The sequence below is a fragment of the Schistocerca piceifrons genome, chromosome 5, assembly GCF_021461385.2.
Source record: "Schistocerca piceifrons isolate TAMUIC-IGC-003096 chromosome 5, iqSchPice1.1, whole genome shotgun sequence".
In the NCBI taxonomy this organism is placed as follows: Eukaryota; Metazoa; Arthropoda; class Insecta; order Orthoptera; family Acrididae; genus Schistocerca; species Schistocerca piceifrons.
This window is the reverse complement of record NC_060142.1, coordinates 257,040,128-257,062,447: the sequence shown is the minus strand read 5'-3', so window position 1 is coordinate 257,062,447 and position 22,320 is coordinate 257,040,128. Positions and strand designations below refer to the sequence as shown.

General features: G+C 45.5%; 1 protein-coding gene across 1 annotated transcript in view; it reads left to right on the top strand.

Annotated features, from left to right (window-relative positions):
- LOC124798928 (vicilin-like seed storage protein At2g18540) overlaps nt 1-22,044 on the top strand; it is a 33,501-nt gene extending 11,457 nt beyond the window's left edge. The window contains exon 2 of the mRNA XM_047262461.1: nt 21,340-22,044. Coding sequence (XP_047118417.1) covers nt 21,340-22,044 — 705 coding nt within the window. The remainder of the gene's footprint in view (nt 1-21,339) is intronic.
- The last annotated feature ends 276 nt before the right edge of the window (nt 22,045-22,320 follow it).

The window sequence follows — 22,320 nt, the reverse complement described above, 5'->3', positions numbered from 1 at the left end:
GAGAAAATATTAATATCGTTGTTAGAAAACCAGTTTGAAGAGTAACAACATGAATTCAGAAGCAGCGAAGAAACAACAGGTATCATAATTGCACTAAGAAAGTTAACGTAAAAGTATTGGGAAAAGAGTAAAGATTTATTAATCGTGTTCCTGGATTTGTAAGCAACATATGACAGTATGTCAAAGTGTGTGTTTAGAAAAACTAATGGTTTCAAGCTCACTAATAAGGAAGGTGCAAGTGCTATATGAAAGCTGCAAAACTTAACGTACGAATGGGTAATGGCAGATTGTACTGGTTCAGGACAGGGAAAAAAGTGCAATAGGGTAGTGCATTTTCCCCGTAATATTTTATTGTACTTATGGAAGTGGTTCTAAAGGAAATCAAGCAGATAGGGAATGATGATCTTAGTGCTTTAGTCTTTGCTGATGTTGTAGCCATTTTTGGTGAAATAGATCTAGAGGTACAGGTAAGGCGCCAGCTGACAGTAAGCAAGAGCAAAATTGTAACAATGACTATGAGCACGACCTTTGCCTAATAAACCTCATGCTAGCTGGAGAGAAAATTGAGTATGTGGAAGCGTTCAATTACCAGGGGAAGTACAATAATATTAAGGAATGAAACTACCAAACTAGAAGTACAGAAAAGAGTAAAAAAGGGATAAAATTTTGTTTATGAAGTTCGGGGCCTTGAGTGGGACTGAGGAGTTCCTGTGAGAGCCAAAGAGACCATGTTCAAAACCTATCTCTTTCCGATTATGTTATACAGCTTGGAGTGCTGTGTAATTAACATGGCAGATTTGAGAAAGTTACTAGCATGCGAAACGAAGTTCCCGTGATCGGTCTTGCAGAAGACTAAAAGAAATAAAATTAGCAATTTAATGCGTTATCCATCCTCAGAAATTGTATTCGTATGCAACGGAATAATAAGCAACCTGCTGCATAAAAGAAATTCAATTTCTTTACTGGTTTCGGGCACTTAGTGCCCTTCTTCAGAAGGTTATACCAAGGCATTTTGCTGTATGCCTCTTATTCTTGACACTCGCAAATAATGCGATAGGTACTGTATAACCTTCTGGAGAAGGGCACTGAGTGCCCGAAACCGCTTAAGAAAGCAAATTTCTTTTACGCTGCTGGTCGCGTATTATTTTGTTGTAAAATTAAGAATGAAGACATCAGAGGAGAGATGCGAGTGGATCTGAGACTGAGTACTGTAGGTTTCAAGTGGTTTGGACCTGTGAAGAGCAGAAGGATAACCACCTGCCAAAAAAACTTGGATAGGAATGTGCAGGGGAAAATGCCAACAGGACGATCCAGAAAAAGGTGACTGAGTCAGATTGAGGAAGATCTGAAGACTAGAGGAGAAAAGTGGGAAACAGTATCAAGACAACAAGTATAACAAGATAGAGCAAAATGGAGGCAAATTGTTCCTAGACACCCTACCCGGCTCACTCGAAGAGCACGAAGACAACGATGATTACTAAACGTGCCGCTGGGTATTCTCGTGTTACAAGGTTCCTGCTACAATTTAAGAAATCCCTGTTCGTTGAAGGACGATAGATAGATGCAGTTTAATTACGTAGTTCCCAAGCTTCTGTTTATTTACATTATGTAATGTGCACACTTTGAAAATTTGGTTACCAGGGAGAAACTGATTTTGACGAAGGGTTGGTTACAGCTTGTACAGACGCCAGACTGCAGTTCTAAAAGTCGAAGCCGATGCAAGGCAACCAGTAATTAAGAAAGAAGAGAAGCAGAACTATATCTGTAGCCGTTTTTCAATCTCTGTATTACGCAAGCACTAAAGGAAACCAAGGAAGAAATCTGAAATAGAACTGAAGTTCAAGCAGAAGAAATATAAGCTTTAACGTTTTCTGGTCACATTATAATTTGTCATATATTACGCCAAAGGACTTAGTTTAAAGGACTGAATAATATCTTGGAAAGAGGTTATAAGGTGAACGTTTATATGACTAAAACAAGAAATTGGTGTGTATTCGAATGAAGTCGGGTGATTCTGAGAGAATTAGATTACGAAATTAGACGCTAAAGTTAGTAGAGGAGTTCCGATATTTCAACAGTAAAATACGTAATAATAGCAGAGAAAATATAAGATACATACGTGCAATATTAGGAAAATCTCTCCAGAGAAAGAACGATACGTTGACATCTAATACAAATTTAAGTGTCAGGAAGTCTCTTCTGAAAATGTTTTTCGTAAGCGTAGCCTCATAAGGAAGCGTAACGCGGATGATGATCTGTACAGGCAAGAAGAGAATGGAAGCTTTTGAAATGTGGTGCCGCACAAGAATACAGATGATTAGATGGTACTGAACTGGGATAAAAGAAGTGTAGTCACGTTGCCACTAACAGATGGAGTAGACTGATAGGATCAGGACGTTGAAACATCCATGAATAATTGTGGAGATTCAAAAAGCAAACGATAAAAAGGAGTAGTTAATTTGGTAATGAAAGGAAGCGCAGTGGTGTGAAAATTGTAGAAGAAGACCATGTCTCTGAGATGTAAACAGGCTGAACTTGATGTATTTTAGAGTAATCACGCAGAGATGAAAAGAACTACACAGGATACATTAGCGTTGAGAGTTACAACAAGCCAATCATCGGCATAACTACCACAATAATAATAATTTTGGAACCGTGGCCAGTTACCATACACTTGATACTGCCTCGCTAGACAATGACTCAAATTGTTTGTACTGGGTGTAACTAAATTCCCTTTACTGACTGTTAAGTGGGACCAAGAAGATTGAAACATGTATGTTTTAAATATAACTGAAATTACGTAACTGATAGCAGTCTGAAAACCAACTGTTAAAATGGGGATGGCATGTGAACGCAAATAAAACATAATTACCGCTCACGGCGAGTAAGTATGTATTCAGCACACATCAGATACAACACGTCTTTACACTTGCGAGTCCTCCATATATAGCTGGATCTAAAGTTACCCTAACACATTACTCTAACACATTACCTTGAATCAACGATCGCTGTTGAGCAGCGACGCTAGTATACAATCGATACCACATTTGACCATCTCTGCTTATATACAATATTTTCTTTCAAAACTTGAATTAATTTATCCTTTGTACATACCTTTACCGGCCGATGTGGCCGAGCGGTTCTAGGCGCTACAGTCTGGAACTGGGCGACCGCTACGGTCGCAGATTCGAATCCTGCCTCGAGCATGGAGATGTGTGATGTCCTTCGGTTAGTTAGGTTTAAGTAGTTCTAAGTTCTAGGGGGCTGATGACCTCAGAAGTTAAGTCCCATAGTCTCAGAGCCATTTGAACAATTTTTTTTTTTTTACGTACCTTCCAAGGTTAAGTTTAGATTGGAACCTAAAGTCCGGCAACGTACATTTTTCCCGATACACGTAAAGTATCAGAGCACACTTTGCTTTTCGCCTGAGACCACTTACAAGTAGGATTCTATATGACTACCACGGCCATCAACACCATGCGGTACGTCCGTACCATTTTCTGGTACATACGATTACCAATCCCTGGTCCTCCAGCATCCGCCTCATCCATAATCCGCCTCATTAGGTCTTCCTCGGATGGCAAAACGGTTTTGTAAATCAAGGATTTCATGTAACCACACATGTAGTGTCTAGCGGGCTCAAGTCGGGAGAACATGAACGCCAAGCATTCGGGCCTCCACGATCTATCCACTGTTGCCCCAATCGTTGGTCCGATGACCTCGGATCGCACGTAAAAATTGAGCGGGTGCGCCATCGTACTGGAACTATACGTTCTGACACACAAGCAGTGGCATATCTTCTAAGAGTCCATGCAAGGCGCCATCAAGGAACTGCAAGTACGCGGCACCCGCGAGATGTGGTGAAAGAAGTCACATGTCCATCCAGGAACCCTGCCCAGATGTTCAGACCGTATCGTTCCTGAATCCCTCGAGGGCGTGCAGTATGCGGATTTTCGTCAGTCTTCACATGGCGTTTGAGGAAATTGAGAATGCCTTCCGTGAAGAAGGAGATTGGCCGTTGAAGTCGGTCTCGTAGCTGCTGCTCCTGCAGAACACGCCAGGCTGTTTGGTGACCCACATTCAGTCTGTCTGCTTTATTTCTGGTACTCGTCGTTGCGTCCTCTTCCACTTATGGAGTACATCCTCTTCAAACCCGGGTGTGCGGCGCCGCCGTGGAGCACCACAGTCGTCCCTTCTGGTGGTGAATGTACCCGAGGTCCGCTGGTACACCTCAGCAATGAGGGAGCGCAAAGATGTCTGGCGGTGTGGGAAACGCTCTTCATACAGCTAACTAGAAGCCCTCATACTGCACCAAGCTTCGATGTACGGTAGCACCGTATCGGCGTATTCCTCAATCGTAAATTTCACTATGGTCAACAGAAACACACTAAATATGAAATACACGTACAGCTTGCATTCTCTATTATTGTGGATGAGTTCTGCTGTACTGTAGTACAGTATGAAGAAAGAACACAATCACAACAGCAAGTAGAAACATCTCTGGGTGGGTACAGTAGTAAAATATGAAGAAATTCCGCAAGCACAACAACGTTTTCAAATTTCTCTGGGCAGATCACAAACTCGACTGGATGGCATGTAAACAAAGCTATACTGGGCATGGGACATCAGGTGATCGGTGAATGATGTGCGTAACATCCCAGTCAGTAGCGCCGAAAATGCGGGATATTTGAAAGTGTGTTGTGGTATTTCGCGTGTAGCGGTAAAACGTTACTTTTCCAGACATATGTTCCTGTGACAAACTTAATTATCTTGGTCTCCACTCCAAGTCTTCAACGTCTGCAAAGAGAATTTAGTTATACTCGTTATTTACATCCGTACAAAGTCTCATGCTACAGCCTCCAACATTTCTGAAAGGAAGTCGCCTGCCTACATTGCTCCCGCTTTGTCGGTGGCGTCCTGCCTATCCCCTCTCTCGGAAGCCGCTTTCGCCAGGATGCTGGCGGTTTATTGGCGGTATCGTTCGTTAATTCTGTGCCGTGACCTCACAGTCACTGACGATTCATTTCTTTGTTCGCTTCATTATTTCTTTTCCAGTACACCTTCAAGTAGTTTGTTCATCTCTCTCTCTCTCTCCTTAAAGCCATTTGAACATTTCACAAATTACTACATAGAAAATGATAGTGGGCACTACGTAACATATAATACTAAAATGTAATGGAATACGTTAAATAATTAAAAAAAGGAATACTATGTAGCTACTTGTTTTTTCCATTTCCTTCCCCACAGACCCGTAGAGACAAAATTAAACAATAATAGCATGCACGGAGAAATACTAAGTAGTGAATGGAACGGTAAAAAAAACAAAAAAACCACAGTAAATAATCTGTTACTCATTTTACACTGATTGGCAAGATAAAGCTGTAAATGTAAATAGTTAAGGAGCACCAGAAAAGTGACTCTTGTTCTTGTGGTTCGTCTGTAGGATGTAGAGTCATAGGGGATTTTCTCTTACTGTCAGATGAGATTCTGCTCAACATATTTTTCTAAACGGCATATTAAAAACTTGTTTTACATTCACGACTGAAGAACAGCGTATGCATTCGACATGTCATTCATTTGGGACTATTTCCCTCACAGATATAATCTAACTATCGAAAATATGTTAGTTCATTCACGGGAGTTCTCGTGACCGTAGCACACACTACGAAGGCTCGTTATATGAATTTCCTAGTTTTGCACTGTTGTCACCACATGAGGTTTTATATAATTGTGGTGCATTAAAAATTGCTACTTATTTATCATCAGGGGATTCGCACCTCAAATATTGCGATCGTTGTTCAGAATCGCGCAGACATTCGTAAAATTCTTTGTTTCATCAGTTTCTAAAATAATTGTGAACGTATAGTGAAACTAAATTGTAGGACAGACACTAATAAGTAATAATTATTGTCTTTCTTGGATAATGAGTCAATTTCAGCACAAGCTTTGTGACTTTACCAAGAGGTCGTAGCCAATGTGTAGAGTGGCGCAGATATCTCATTTTTAAAGAAATATGTCATGAAATTCATCTTCGTAGCGTGTGGTTGCTAAGGCTGGAACGGAATTCTAGCAACTGCAACTACGGGGAAGCGTCAACTTGTAACTGAGGTGTTATGTACTGTTCGGTGGGCTCACGAGAAACCGTCTTGTTGACTTTCCGAAGTTCTTGGAAGCACGAGGAAAGTGCGAGATAATGACTGAGTACATTCACTGTCAATTCCATGTCCCGCGGGACTTTACTTTTGCTTCGACAGAGTAATTGCTGATGTTGCTGATTTCAGCAATAATTTCAGCTTCGAGAGTTGTCCTTTTCTTCTTTAATAGTGTCTCCCCTCACCCCTCAAGGACGAGAGTGTGAGCTGTCAGTTCAGAGAAAGGTGATCTTCAACTACACGTCTAAAAACAATCAAAAACGGCTGCTGATAACAATAACATTTTATAAAATTTATGTTATTGAAGCGCTAAATCTTAATGAGCATTTGTGAATTACAGGGTAAAAGAGATGATGTAAGTGATCCATTTTAATATGGTAATGAGTTGTATTTCACGACTGAAATGAAAAGTACACCTAAGAACAACTTGTTGATTTTATTACAAGAACTTGATTTTTGTGAGGCTGGAAGAAAAGGTGGGCAGGGCTATAAAATGAGGACAGTGTATGGAGCAGTCGTCTACTGCGTTTTCGTCATACAAGTACGAATGTTATGCAGAACTTCGAGAGGAAGAAGGAAGGAAGATAGATTAGAGTTTACCACCCGTCGACGACGGCATCATTAGAGCGGGAGCACCAGCTCGGAGAGAGGAAGGATGGGAAAGGAAATCGGACCTCCAAAGGAACCATCTCTGCATGCACCTTACGTTATTTAGGGAAATCACGTAAAGCCTAAATCTGTGTGGCCGAACTGGGACTTGTCCTCCAGAATATGAATCCACTGTCTTACCACTGCATCATCCCCTCTGATTTTTAGTAGTGAGCGAATAAGTTAGTTAACATTTGTGCCCAACGTCGAATTCTACGAACGGTAAGGGCAGGAGAACAGTCTCGATGTACATAATGGGTGAGACAGCGGCATGGTCTTTTAGTGCTGGTCAATTGATGCACCGTCCAGTCTCATTACTGTGACCACCTGTCAAAAGCTCGAATAACTACCTTTTGCTGCGCGGACAGCCGTGGGATGTTCAGGGAGAGAATCAGTGAGGTTCCGGTAGGTGTCCACAGGGATGTGGAGCCATGACTCCAGCGCCAAGGCCAGCTGCGCTAAGTTTCTGCGCTGAACAGCCCAATCGAGGTGGTCCCACAGATTCTTGATTGGGTTTAAATCTGGAGCGTTTGGTGGCAATGGAGGTACGGTTAACTTATGCTGGTGCTCTTTGAATCATGCATCTACTCTGCGAACCGTGTGACACTTTGCATTGTGCTGCTGGCAGATGCCATCGTGCCGAGAAGAAAAAATAAACTCCATTTGTGGGTGGCCGTGGTCCATGCTTTTGTTGAGCCATTGTGCCTTCCAGAACGACGAGATCACCCAGGGAATGCAACGAAAACATTTCTCAGACCATAAAGCTCCCTCCTTGTTTCCTTTCAGACATTTCGCGCCGTACACGCCAGCGGCCGTCTGTCCGACGGAATATATGACGTGGTTCATGTTCTAACAATACCACCACTTGCAAAGTAGGTTACCAATCAGATTAATAATGTTGCTCACGCAGCATATGTTCGCCTTATTGGGCAACAACAAAGTTATTGACTGTGGATGGTATCGTCAGAATGGAAATAATGAAGTCACTGTAAAAAATGTCAATTTTGGCACTTATCTCGAATGGATTCCCACGTAGATTTCGTCGAAGTTGTTATGGCTCATCTTGTTGATTCTAGGGTGATTCCACTTTGACTGCTGGAAGGTCCAGATCTGTATTTTAGCAATATTTGAAGACCTAACAAATGCATTTTTCAGGAAATTCTTAATGATTAAACAATCCCAGATCAGAACAATGGTATGGTAGAAATAATTTTTGACTTGGTATTCACGATCCACATTTTTATTAATCTTCTTGTAAATTCATATATACTTCTTGTCACATCATCAAGAAAACACTTTCATGTCAATATTCATATATTTAGTATATATAATATGTAATATATATATTTAATATATATAACACAAGACTTAACTGTTCTTTTACAAAGCGAAATAACAACTTAACTTCTGCAAAATGAAACAAAGACTGCTCTGTGCGCATTCACGCCAAAACGGTTACAAGTAAGTCAAAGATTACGACAGTCTTACAGAAATGAATACACACAAGAACCATATCACTGTAATATTTCGATACATCGGAGTACCTACGCATTAATAAAACCAAATGTGAATATTGTCACAAAAATATGTCTGTTACTTCGCAGAAAAGTAGTACGATATTACTGGTATCGGGAACTGAGGTTGGTCACGCAAATAGAGAACCATTACAATATGAAAAGATCACCTGTTGCCATTTAGTGGACGCCCAGTTGCGGTACTGGCGTGCAAGTTGCAGCCTTCGTCGCCATTGAACAGCAGTCAGCGAGGGCGCATGAACCAGGCGCCTGCTGAAAATTCCCGCACGCAGCAACATTCGCTGAATGGTCGTTGAGGAGACGTTGTTTGTAGCCCCTTGGTTCATCTGATAGGTCAGTCGCTAAACCGTTGTTCGTCTATTCGCTCGCACACATCTCTGCAGCAGAGCTCAGTCTCCCTCCTCCCCCTTCCCTTAAACTAAACACCCTGAGAGTGGGGTTTACAAAGTTTTAAGTACCAGAACCAGCATTACCATGAGTTATATGTACTCGGTGCATCCTACCTGTGGATTAGTTATCATCCAGGCGGTTAACTGCGGTGAGTATTTTTACAGTCAAGTTTTACACTCAACTTTAAAGGTCCCAGGGTCGTCTTACGTGTCTCGTGAGTGGCAGTATTAAATGCTAGGTTCAACCAAGGGATAGACCTGTCCAGTTTTGTCTGTGCTCGAAAATGCAATATTTGTAGAGCAGACTTCAAATTACGATTCACCTTCTCAGCGAAAGAAGGCTGAGGTTATGAAGAATGATCGATATATGAGATATACTGCCCTGAACGAAAAATATCTTAAATTGCCTCGAAACACAAGCGGGTTCATTGTCACTCATTACGTACTTAGATGATCCAAATATGGAAAAGATTTTGGCAAGAAGCCTAATCGTTAGTCCAGTTGTTACTACTCAACAAGGGGTCATTCATAAGAAACACGAAAAGGTATCAGTGATGACAAGTACATATTTATTACCCTTCTGCGTGTGAGTCAGAGGCCCTTCACATCCGACAAACTTATTCTCCATCATTCTCTCATATAACGTGAAATGTGGGATCTTGAAAGTTTGTAAAAGTGCTCAATCCAATAAGCTCTCTGCTTGAGAACCAGTCCAAAAGTAAAATACCGATTATACATAAGCCACGTGAAGACTGGTCCTGGTACTTAAAATTTTGTAAACCCCACCCCCAGGGTATCTGGTTGATGGGGGAAAGCGAGATTGAGCCGTGTGGACTCTTATCGATATTGCGCCAGGTTAAATTGTTTCAATGTTACACAACAACAGCTTAACGTGTGGTGCCCGAGGTGACATGAGCGCCCTTTTACAGGCGTACTAGGCTCGCGTGGTGGACTCTGGCGGTTAAGAAAGAAGTTTCGAGCTGGTAACAGGACAGTCGACTCCACTCCGAGCAGACCATCTGGGTGGGTGTCTTCAGAGCAGAGTGTGGCCAAGTGCTTATGCGAGCGTGCGGTCAGATGGCGAAGTGGGCAGCTATACACGGGGCAAAGGAATCAACAGGTCGCGGGGCGTGGCCCGAGGAAGATTGGCGTACCTGTGGCTACTTGTAACAGTTCCTTCTCAACCAAAAAGAACTAAACATGGTGAGTACGTTTCAGAGCATTGGTCGTTGCTGTGCACTTGTGCCGCAGAGCCAGCTTTAATATGCAGTCCAGTCTGTTTAGTGGTATTTACCGAACTCCACTCCCCATTAAGTTGCAATTGGCTTTTTCATCTGGTGTTTGGTATTAGTTCCGAGTGACTTGAAAAGAGTTGATTATTTATTGTTTCAGTTAAATTGTTATTCCAGTTATTTTTTTGCCTTAGGTTTAAATTGCTCATTAATTAGTTTGAGTACCAGAGTGCATGATGAGAATAGATTTGAGTGGTACAACTGGTCTCATCTTGCTCAGCGAGTGCGTCCGGTTTCAACATCAATTTATATGAATATTGTAGCTCGTCCTAATCGAAGTTGGTCCATTCCTTGTCTATTTGATTCGCCTTACGTCATCAGCACTGTTTCTAATAAGTTTAAACCTAACCCTATTACGCTTGTACTAGGTTTGTCAGGAATTGTTATTTTATTATTGAAGACTTAATAGTTATTGGCGTCAGATACGAACACTACTGTTTCAACTTATTCTTGTTTATTGGGTTTGGAATATTTGTTAGTGTCAACACAGGTTATTCTAAATATATTTCTGGTGTGGCGCAGTGCAATGTGTAATTTGGAAAACTTTCTAGAGACGCCCACTTTTGAGAACTGGTTATTCTGTATTCGTTAAAAGTATTCTGTTTATACGTTTTCCAGGTGCTAATGACTGGGATGCTTGGCCAGATTCATTAGAACGGTATGTCTAGTGCTGTGAGCTGTTACCGGCTTTGTGTCTTCCCAACTTTCAGCTGATTGTAAAAGGAAGCTAATAGGTATACCGCTGGCATTTATAATCGTATTGTAAAGCTTTGGGCAATGTTTTGTATTTTGATTTATTTTAATAAAACTGACATTGTGCGAGTGACGTTTGATGGCGTAGCCCTGCCACTACACAAGCACGTAGTTCACTTGCCGTTTCAATCACCAATGGTCATGCTGTGATTCGCATCTCGACTAGTCACAATGCCTGTGAATTAGCATCAACACTTGTCACACTGGCTATGATTCGGCAGTGTCACAAAACTCATCCTCTCCTTGAGTAAAGGACAATTTATCCAGCAGTCTGACTCTCGTATTCAACTCTGATCTACCACCCACTCACAGACACACTCCTCAATGTATAACAACGACTAGGGATGTTGATGTTCTTCAGGGAGGCAGAAGATTTGCAAAGTTTCTTCAAATCTGAATGGTGTATAGGACAGGCCTAGGAGAAGGACGGTGGATACGGAAGCCAAGGTGACGGTTAGAACAGCTCAGCGTCGGTTAGACCGTCAGCGAGAGCAGCACCGCTAGTTCCTGCTACTAATAAGGCGAGTACACCGTTCGCTTGTTACATATTTTTACGAGCTTCAAACAGGAGCGACTGTAGTAATGGATAGGAACTGTGATTGTTGTGTACAGATGCAAGCTGAGCTGGCGACCCTTCGCTCTCTGCTCCAGGCTGATTTGGCTTCCGTCACACAAGGGGCGTCACTGTGTTGGACCGTACGCGGGGATGCGACGGACGTCGAGCAGGTCCCACGTGTCCTCCAATCGGTCCACTGCCGTGGACGCCCCTGTTACTGCCTCCACTGAGGTTGACCCTTCACCCGTGGTCGGACGGGAGATCATTTCAAAGTCTGGCAGGCAGCGAAAAACTTTCCGAGGGGCCGATCGTAGGGCCTCCCTGGTTCGTTTGACGAACAGTTTTCGGGCGTTATCTGTGGCTGACGACGTCTGAGCCGGATGCAGTCGTCCACACTGTTCCAGACGAAGCTTCTCGGCCAGTAAGGTCTGGGCATTGACAGCGGGTGGGTTGGCTGGTAGTTGGGAGCTCCAACGTTAGGCGCGTAATGGGGCCCCTTAGGAACATGGCTGCCAAGGAGTGGAAGGAAGCCAGTGTGCATTCCGAGGGGAGTCATTCCGGATGTGGAAAGGGTGCTTCCGGATGCCATGAAGAGTACAGGGTGCAGCCAACTGCAGATGGTGGCTCATTTCGGTACCAGTGACGTGTGTCGCTTTGGATTGGAGCAGATTATGTCTGGTTTCGGGCGGCTAGCGGAAATGGTAAAGACTGCCAGTCTTGCTTCCAAGATTAAGGCGGAGCTCACCATCTGCAGTATCATCGTCAATAGAGCCGACTGTGGTCCTTTGGTGCAGAGCCGAGTGGAGGGTCTGAATCAGAGGCACAGGCGGTTCTGGGACCGTGTAGGCTGCAGATTCCTTGACTTGCGCCATCGGGTGGTGGGTTTCGGGGTTCCGCTTAATAGGTCAGGAGTCCACTACACACAGGAGGCGGCTACACGGGTAGCGGGGGCTGTGTGGAAGGGACTGGGCGGTTTTTTAGGTTAGAGGCTCTCAGGGTACCACAGAAGGGACCTCCGTCTAAAACTGGGCAGGTAAAACACAGTAAGCTAGTTCTAGAAACGATTGGTATTGTAGTTGTACGGCAAATTGTCATAGCTGTGTTGGGAAAGAACCAGAGCTCCAAGCCCTAATAGAAAGCACTGAAGCTCAAATAGTTGTAGGTAAATCCGGAAATAAGTCGAAATTTTTTCAAACGATCTAACAGCGCTCAGAAAGGATAGATTAAATACAGTTGGTGGTGGAGTATTTATTGCCGTCATAAGTAGTTTGCCTTGTAACGAAACTGAAGTAGATGGTTCGTGTGAAATAGTATGGGTAGAGGTTATACCTGACAATCGGACTAAACTATTAATTGGATCGTTTTATCGATCCCCGACTCAAAAGATATAGTTGCTGAACAGTTCAAAGAAAACTTGAGTCTTATTTCAAATAAGTATCCCGCTCATACAATTATAGTCGGTGGTGACTTTAATCTACCCTCGAAATGCTGGAAAAATTATACGTTTAAAGCCGGCAGCAGGCATAAAACGTCATCCGAAATCGTACTTAATGCTTTCTCAGAAAATTGTTTTGAACACTTAGTTCATGAGCCCACTCGAAGCGTAAATGGTTGCAAAAGCATACTTGACATTTTAGCAACAAATAATCCTGGACAAATAGTGAGTATTGTGACGAATACAGGGATTAGCAACCACAAGGCAGTTGCTGCTAGGCTGAATACAGTAACACCTACAACCAAAGAAAAGAAACGCAAAGTATATCTATTTGAAAAAGCTGATAAAAATGCTCTTATCGCCTTTTTAAGAGACAGTCTTCACTCCTTCCGATCTGATCATGTAAGTGTAGAAAAGTTGTGGAATGTTTTCAAAAAGATAGTATCAACAGAAATTGAGAGATATATACCACATAAATTAATAAGTGATGGTACTGAGATTCTGGTCATACATAAAGCACACCAGTGGTAAGACGCAATCAATACCTTCACTGCGCGATAACAACGGTGAAGTCACTGATGACAGCACCACTAAAGCAGTGTTATTAAACACGGTATTCCGAAACTCCTTCACCAAAGAAGACGAAGTAAATATTCCTGAATTCCAATCAAGAAGAACTGCCAAGATGAGAAACATAGAAGTACATATCCTCGGAGTAATGAAGCAGCTTAAATCACTAAATAAAGGCAAGGCCTCCGGTCCAGATTGTATACCAGTCAGGTTCCTCTAAGAGAATGCTGATAAAATAGCTCCATATTTAGCAATTATATACAATCACTTGCTCACAGAAAGATCCGTATCTAAAGACAGGAAAATTGTTCAAGTCACACCAATACCCAAAAAGGGAAGTAGGAGTAATCCGCTGAATTATAGCCCTATATCACTAACGTCGATTTACAGTAGGATTTTGGAACATATACTGTATTCGAACATTATTAAGTACCTCGAAGAAAACGATTTATTGACACAGTCATCACGGTTTCAGAAAATATCGTTCTTGTGAAACACAACTAGCCTTTTATACTCATGAAGTAATAAGTGCTATCGACAGGGGATTTCAAATTGATTCCATATTTTTAGATTTCCAGAAGGCTTTCGACACCGTTCCTCACAAGCGTCTTCTAACTAAACTGCGTGCCAACGGAGTATCACCTCAGTTGTGCGACTGGATTCGTGATTTCCTGTCAGAAAGGTCACAGTTCGTAGTAATAGACGGAAAGTCATCGAGTAAAACAGAAGTAATATCCGGCGTTCCCAAGGAAGTGTTATAGGCCCTCTACTGTTCCTAATCTATATTAACGACATAGGAGACAATCTGAGTAGCCGTCCTAGATTGTTTGCAGATGATTGATGCTGCCATTTACCGTCTAGTAAAGTCATCAGATGATCAAAACGACTTGCAAAATGATTTAGATAAGATATCTGTATGGTGCGAAAAGTAGCAGTTGACCCTGAATAAGGAAAAATGTGAAGTTATTCACCTGAGTACTGAAAGAAATCCGCTAAATTTCGATTACGCGTTAGGTCACACAAATCTGAAGGCTGTAAATTCATCTAAATACTTAGGGATTACAATTACAAATAACCTAAATTGGAACGATCACATAGATAATATTGTGGGTAGAGCAAACCAAAGACTGCGATTAATTGGCAGAACACTTAGAAGGTGCAACAGGTCTACTAAAGAGACTGCTTACACCACGCTTGTCCGCCCTATTCTATAGTGTTGCTGTGCGGTATGGGATCCGCATCAGGTAGGACTGACGGATGACATCGAAAAAGTACAAAGAAGTGCAACTCGTTTTGTATTATCGTGAAATAGGGGAGATAGTGTCGCAGGCATGATACGTGAATTGGAGTGGCAATCATTAAAACAAAGGCGTTTTTCGTTGCGACGGGATTTTCTCATGAAATTTAAATCATCAGTTTTCTCCTCCGATTGCGAAAACATTCTGCTGGCGTCCTCCTACATAGGGAGAAATGATCATCACGATAAAATAAGAGAAATCAGGGCTCGCACAGAAACAATTAAGAGCTCGTTTTTCCGCGTACCGTTCGAGAGTGGAACGGTAGAGTGACAGCTTCAAGGTGGTTCATTGAACCCTCTGCCAGGCACTTTATTGTGAATAGCAGAGTAATCACGTAGATGTAGATGTAGATGTATGCGATGTTCTCAGACTTGTAAGGAGTAGTAAAAATTTAGGGCCATGGAGACCAAGCTACGCTGACGAAGGTGAGGATGGCTTAGATAAGGTTTTCATATTTGTATAAGATAATGGAAAGATGTAATCTACATGTCTGACCTGCTTGTAGGTTTAGAAGTTTTATTCTATGGTAGTCTTTTGCGTTGTTTCTAGATGGGCGCCGAGTCAGTTTTTGATCGACGTTCGCCCGCATTCTCGCTTCCCACGCCCGGGTTCCCAGGTTCCATTCCCGGCGGGGTCAGGGATTTTCTCTGCCTCGTGATGGCTGGGTGTTGTGTGATGTCCTTAGGTTAGTTAGGTTTAAGTAGTTCTAAGTTCTAGAGGACCGATGACCATTGATGTTAAGTCCCATAGTGCTCAGAGCCATTTGAACCATTTGATCGACGTTCAGTCTAAAAGTGTGTTAGTAAGGTGGGTCGAATGTTTGTAGATAATGAGGCTGAAATCAGTGAGACATTAGCGACAGCAACTCCGTCTTGTGATTATTGCCTCGATTTGATGGGACTGGTTGAGGTACCATTGGGTAAAGCAAGGGGTAAGGCTAGTGGATCTGCAGGGGCAGCCAGAAAGCTTGGAGATTCTGTGTACAAGAAAGATGGTACTTTTTTTTGTGGTTTTAGGGCGCACAACTTCAAAGGTCATTAGCGCCCAGACTACGTTAGGAATGCACCACGAGGCACAAGTTTACAACAGCAACTAAAAGGGCAAACACGATAAAGGACAGATTGACAGGCATAGGATTAAAAAAAACAGCATAATCAAATGTCCTTAGACATGTTTGTCAAGGTGATAAAACGAAGAACGCGAGCAGCTGCTCCTGGGTCATCCGCTAAAATGACATCTAGAGTACATGGCAGGCCAAGATCAAGACGCAGTGTATTAAAATCCGGACAGGACGTTAAAATGTGGCGGACCGTCAGCAATTGCCCACATGGGCAGAACGGCGCCGGCGCAGCCGTCAGCAGATGGCGATGGCTGAACCGGCAGTGTCCAATTCGTAACCGGGCCAAAACGACCTCCTCCCGCCGAGAAGGGCGTGAGGAGGACGTCCAAGTCGCGGGAAGAGGTTTCAAGGCCCGAAGCTTGTTGTCCGTAAGTGCAGCCCAATCGGCATGCCACAGTGATAAAATGCGCCGACAAATTACCCTGCTACAATCTGATGAAGGGACACAACAGGAAGCTGTCCGAGGCTGGAGGACCGCAGCCTTGGCCGCGGCATCTGCAGCTTCGTTCCCAGGGATATCGACATGGCCAGGAACCCACATAAAGCTAACCGGAGAACCGTCGTCCACCAACTGCTGAAGAGAGCGTTGGATCCGGTGCACGAAAGGGTGAACCGGATACGGATCACTGAGGCTCTGGATGGCGCTCAGGGAATCGGAGCAGATGACATAAGCAGAATGTCGGTGGCGGCAGATGTAAAGAACAGCCTGGTAGAGGGCAAAGAGCTCAGCTGTGAAGACCGAACAATGGCCATGGAGCCGGTATTTGAAACTTTGTGCGCCGACAATAAAAGAACACTCGACCCCGTCATTGGTCTTAGAGCCATCTGTATAAATGAAGGTCATATTAATGAACTTCGAACGAAGTTCGACAAAACGGGAGTGGTATACCGAACCGGGGGTAACCTCCTTTGGGAGCGAGCTGAGATCAAGGTGAACGCGAACCTGAGCCTGGAGCCAAGGTGGCGTGTGGCTCTCGCCCACTCGAAAGGTTGCAGGGAGTGAAAAATCAAGGTGTTGAAGGAGGCGACGAAAGCGAACTCCAGAGGGTAGCAGGGCAGAGACATACAACCCGTATTGACGGTCGAGAGAGTCGTCAAAAAAGGAACGATAAGACGGGTGGTCGGGCATTGACAGTAGCCGACAGGCATACCGACTAAGCAGTATATCGCGCCGATAGGTGAGTGGCAATTCACCGGCTTCAGCATGAAGACTCTTGACGGGACTAGTATAAAACGCTCCGATCGCAAGACGTAAACCCCGATGTTGTATGGAGTTGAGGCGGCGTAAGATGGACGGCCGTGCAGAGGAGTAGACGAAGCTCCCATAATCCAGCTTGGAGCGGACGATCGACAGATATAGGCGAAGTAGGACCGTTCGATCCGCTCCCCACGACATACCGCTGAGAACACGGAGGACATTTAGAGAACGGGTACAACAGGCAGCCAAATATGACATGTGGAGACCAGCTAAGTTTCCTGTCAAATGTAAGACCTAAAAATTTTGTTGTCTCCACGAATGGGAGAGCAACGGGACCGAGTCGTAAGGACGGTGGGAGAAACTCTTTGTAGCGCCAGAAGTTAATACAGACCGTCTTCTCGGCAGAAAAACGGAAGCCATTGGCGACACTCCAGGAGTAAAGACGGTCAAGAGAACGCTGAAGACAGCGCTCCAGGAAACATGTACGCTGCGCGCTGCAGTAGATGGTAAAATCGTCTACGAAAAGGGAGCCTGATACATCAGGTGGGAGGCAATCCATTATTGGATTGATCGCTATGGCGAAGAGAGCGACGCTCAAAACTGAGCCCTGTGGCATCCCATTCTCCTGGCGAAAGGTGTCTGACAGGACAGAACCCACACGTACCCCGAACTGTCGATCCATTAAAAAGGAACGAATAAAAAGAGGGAGGCGACCGCGAAGGCCCCACGTATGCATGGTGCGGAGAATGCCCGCCCTCCAACAGGTGTCGTAAGCCTTCTCCAAATCAAAGAACACAGCCGCGGTCGGGCGCTTCCGCAAGAAGTTATTCATAATGAAGGTCGACAAGGTAACCAGATGGTCAACAGCAGAGCGGCGCCTACGAAATCCACATTGTATATTGGTAAGTAGGCGTCGAGATTCGAGCAGCCAAACCAAACGAGAGTTAATCATTCGCTCCATCACCTTACAGACACAGCTGGTAAGCGAGATGGCTCGATAACTGGAAGGCAAGTGCTTGTCCTTCCCCGGCTTAGGAATCGGTACAACAATAGACTCGCGCCAGCATGCGGGAACATGTCCCTCAATCCAGATGCGATTATAAGTACGAAGAAGGAAACCTTTACCCGCAGGAGAAAGGCTCTTCAGCATCTGAATATGAATAGAATCAGGCTCTGGAGCGGAGGACCGTGACCGGGCAAGTGCATTTTCGAGTTCCCGCCTGGTGAATGGGGCATTATAACTTTCACGATTCGAGGAGCGGAAGTTAGGTGGCCTAGCCTCCTCTGCCTGTTTTCGGGGGAGGAAGGCAGGGTGGTAATGAGCGGAGCTCGAAACCTCTGCGAAAAAGCGGCCGAAGGCATTGGAGACATCCTCAGGGGCCACAAGGACGTCATTCGCGACCGTCAAGCCAGAAACTGGTGAGTGGACCTTAGTGCCAGATAGCCGGCGCAGGCTACCCCAGACAACAGAAGGAGTAAAACTGTTGAAGGTGCTTTTGAAAGCAGCCCAGCTGGCTTTCTTGCTTTCTTTAATAATACGACGACACTGCGCACGTAATCGTTTATAATTGATACAATTCGCCACTGTAGGGTGGCGTTTAAAGGTGCGTAAAGCACGTCGACGAGCACGTAAAGCGTCTCTACATGCTGCGGTCCACCAGGGGACTGGTACGCGAGGTGGAGAAGAAGTAGTGTGAGGGATGGAATATTCAGCAGCAGTGAGAATGACTTCCGTGAGGTGTGCTACCTATCGCAGCTTGTGATAATTTGATCCTGAAAGGTCGCCCTGGAAGAGAAGAGCCCCCAGTCTGCTTTGGAGATGTTCCAACTAGTTGAGCACGGAGAGGGGGTATGATGCAGGAGATGGATAACACACGGGAAGTGGTCGCTCGAATATGTATCAGAAAGTGCATACCACTCAAACCTGCGGGCAAGTTGGGTAGTACATATAGAGAGGTCTAAATAGGAATAGGTGCGAGATGTGTCCCAAATAAAAAGTAGGGGCGCCAGTATTGAGGCAGACAAGATTGAGTTGGTTGAAAAGGTCTGCTAACAGAGAGCCCCTCGGGCAGGATGCTGGAGAGCCCCAAAGGGGATGGTGGGCATTGAAGTCTCCAGTTAACAAAAATGGTGCAGGTAGCTGAGCAATAATTTGCATCATGTCTGCCCTGGTAACGGCAGACGACGATGGAGTGTAAACGGTACAAATGGAAAATGTAAAAGTGGGGAGAGTAATTCGGACGGCAACTGCCTGCAGGCCGGTGTGCAATGTGATGGGATCGTAGTAAATATGATCCCGGACCGGTAACATAACTCCTCAATGAGCCGGAATACCTACCACAGGGGATAGGTCGAAACGCACAGAGGTGTAGTGTGCCAAGGCAATTTGACCGCATGGGCGTAGCTTCGTTTCCTGGAGGGCTACGACGAGCGGACGGTGCAAGCGGAGCAGCAACTTTAAGTCATCTCGGTTGGAGCGAATGCTGCGAATATTCCAGTGAATAAGTGCCATCGTGAGAGAAAAAGGAAGATGAAAGAAGGAGTCACCTCGAAAGCCGCTGAGGGCCTGGCTTCGAGCGAGCGCTGCCGCCGCTATCAGTAGGCGGACAGTCATCGTCCATTGGTTCTATAGGTTCATCGGCCATCTTGTTAAGATGGCCGGGAGGGGGAGCTTCCTCTGCAGGAGAACGGCCAGATGTTCGGCTACCAACGGTGCGGCCAGGCGGAACGGATGACGGCCTGGGGCTGCAACCGCTGGGTGGCGCAGGAGAAGAAATGCGCCGTGGCGGAGAAGGAGAACTGTGCTTCCTATGAGCCTTCTTGGAAGGACGTTTAGTGGAAGTACTGGTCGACGGCTGGGAGTTCGAGGTACGTAGGAAGTCTGCACGGGACGGTTCCTTCTTGAAGGCCCGTGCATCTGAAGCTGATGAAGGTGCTTGTGTCTGAGGGGTGACGGGAGGAAGAGGAGACGTCGACCTTGTGATCTTAGCACTGGCCGAACGGACGACCGTGGTGCTGAAGGTCAGATCGCATGTCTGCCTCGCCACCTCCATGGAAGTCCGAGGAGAGGCGAGGACAGTACTGTATTTCCCCGCTGGGAGCAGGTGGGCTTCCTACTAGCAAATAGCTTGCGAGCAGCCGAGGTTGACACTTTCTCTTTGACCCGAATTTCTTGGATACAGCTTTCTTCCTTGTAGATGGGACAGTCGCGGGAGGACGCTGCATGGCCACCCTGACAGTTCACACAACGAGGAGACGGACAGTCACCCTCATGGGCATCCCTGCCAGAAGTGACATTTAGCCGCATTGGAACAAGACTGGCGAGTGTGATTAAAACGCTGACACTGGTAGCAGCGCGTAGGTGTCGGGACATAGGGGCGAACAGAAATAACCTCGTAGCCCGCTTTGATGCGTGACGGGAGCTGAACACTATCAAAGGTCAAGAAAAGTGTCCGGGTCCAGACAAGGTCATTGTTGACCTTTTTCATGACCCTATGGACAGCCGTCACGCCCTGCTCAGCGAGGAAAGACTGAATCTCCCCGTCAGTCAATCCGTCGAGTGATCTAGTATATACCACACCACGAGACGAATTCAAAGTGCGGTGAGCCTCCACCCGGACAGGGAACGTGTACAGAAGTGTGGCCCGAAGCAGTTTTTGTGCCTGAAAGGCGCTCTCAGTTTCTAGTAACAAGGTACCGTTGCGCAACCTGGTACAAGACTTGACAGATCCGGCTATGGCATCTACGTCCTTCTGGATAACGAAAGGGTTGACAGAGGAAAAATCCTTTCCGTCCTCAGATCGAGAAACTACGAGGAAGTGTGGGGCAGGCGGTAGTACTTTTGTCACTGGTGGCTGGTCAAGTTTCCGTTTGTGGGCAGAAGTCGAGAGAGAAGAAGAAGAGAAATCCATTGCGGAGGAATCCCCCATGATTGCCAGCGTCTCCGATGACGCGCTCCTTCCTTGTGGGGACCCTCTCAGAGGGCACTCCCGCCTTAGGTGAATGTTTACACCTCAGGTCACACCTCCCGAGAAACAGACGGAGGGACCAATCGGCATGGTCAGAAGGTAGCATGCTCAAGCAATCACCCCTCCCTGGGCCTGGCCATTACCAGGGGGTACGTGCGTGCCTTACTTGTCTACCCAGGGCGGGGAATTACGCGTTACCCCGTCACCGGCTACGCGTGCGAAAGCGTGGGTCGGCCTTCAAGCGCGGGAGGAAGGAAGAAGAGGAAAAAGAAGAGAGAGAGGGAGAGAGAGGACAGGCTGTCTCAAACGCCGAGGCGGAGACCAGAGAAGGCAAGGAGAAGAAGGCAAGGAGAAGAAGGCAAGGAGAAGAAGGCAAGGAGAAGAAGGCAAGGAGAAGAAGGCAAGGAGAAGAAGGCAAGGAGAAGAAGGCAAGGAGAAGAAGGCAAGGAGAAGAAGGCAAGGAGAAGAAGGCAAGGAGAAGAAGGCAAGGAGAAGAAGGCAAGGAGAAGAAGGCAAGGAGAAGAAGGCAAGGAGAAGAAGGCAAGGAGAAGAAGGCAAGGAGAAGAAGGCAAGGAGAAGAAGGCAAGGAGAAGAAGGCAAGGAGAAGAAGGCAAGGAGAAGAAGGCAAGGAGAAGAAGGCAAGGAGAAGAAGGCAAGGAGAAGAAGGCAAGGAGAAGAAGGCAAGGAGAAGAAGGCAAGGAGAAGAAGGCAAGGAGAAGAAGGCAAGGAGAAGAAGGCAAGGAGAAGAAGGCAAGGAGAAGAAGGCAAGGAGAAGAAGGCAAGGAGAAGAAGGCAAGGAGAAGAAGGCAAGGAGAAGAAGGCAAGGAGAAGAAGGCAAGGAGAAGAAGGCAAGGAGAAGAAGGCAAGGAGAAGAAGGCAAGGAGAAGAAGGCAAGGAGAAGAAGGCAAGGAGAAGAAGGCAAGGAGAAGAAGGCAAGGAGAAGAAGGCAAGGAGAAGAAGGCAAGGAGAAGAAGGCAAGGAGAAGAAGGCAAGGAGAAGAAGGCAAGGAGAAGAAGGCAAGGAGAAGAAGGCAAGGAGAAGAAGGCAAGGAGAAGAAGGCAAGGAGAAGAAGGCAAGGAGAAGAAGGCAAGGAGAAGAAGGCAAGGAGAAGAAGGCAAGGGAAAGAGTAAGGAAGACAGTGAGATGGAGAAGAACAAAGAAATGAACCAACCAAAGGAAGGAAGAGACGAGAAGTGAAAAAACAAAATGACCGCAAATATAGGTCGTGGAACCGTCCGTCTCCGGATGCAGGCCTAACTACCCCCTTGAGGGGGAGGGGCTCCTTTTAGTCGCCTCTTACGACAGGCAGGAATACCTCGGGCCTATTCTAACCCCCGGACCCGCAGGGGGGAAGATGGTACTGTCGGAGTATCGGCAGATGGGTTCTTCAGCACATTCGTTGCATT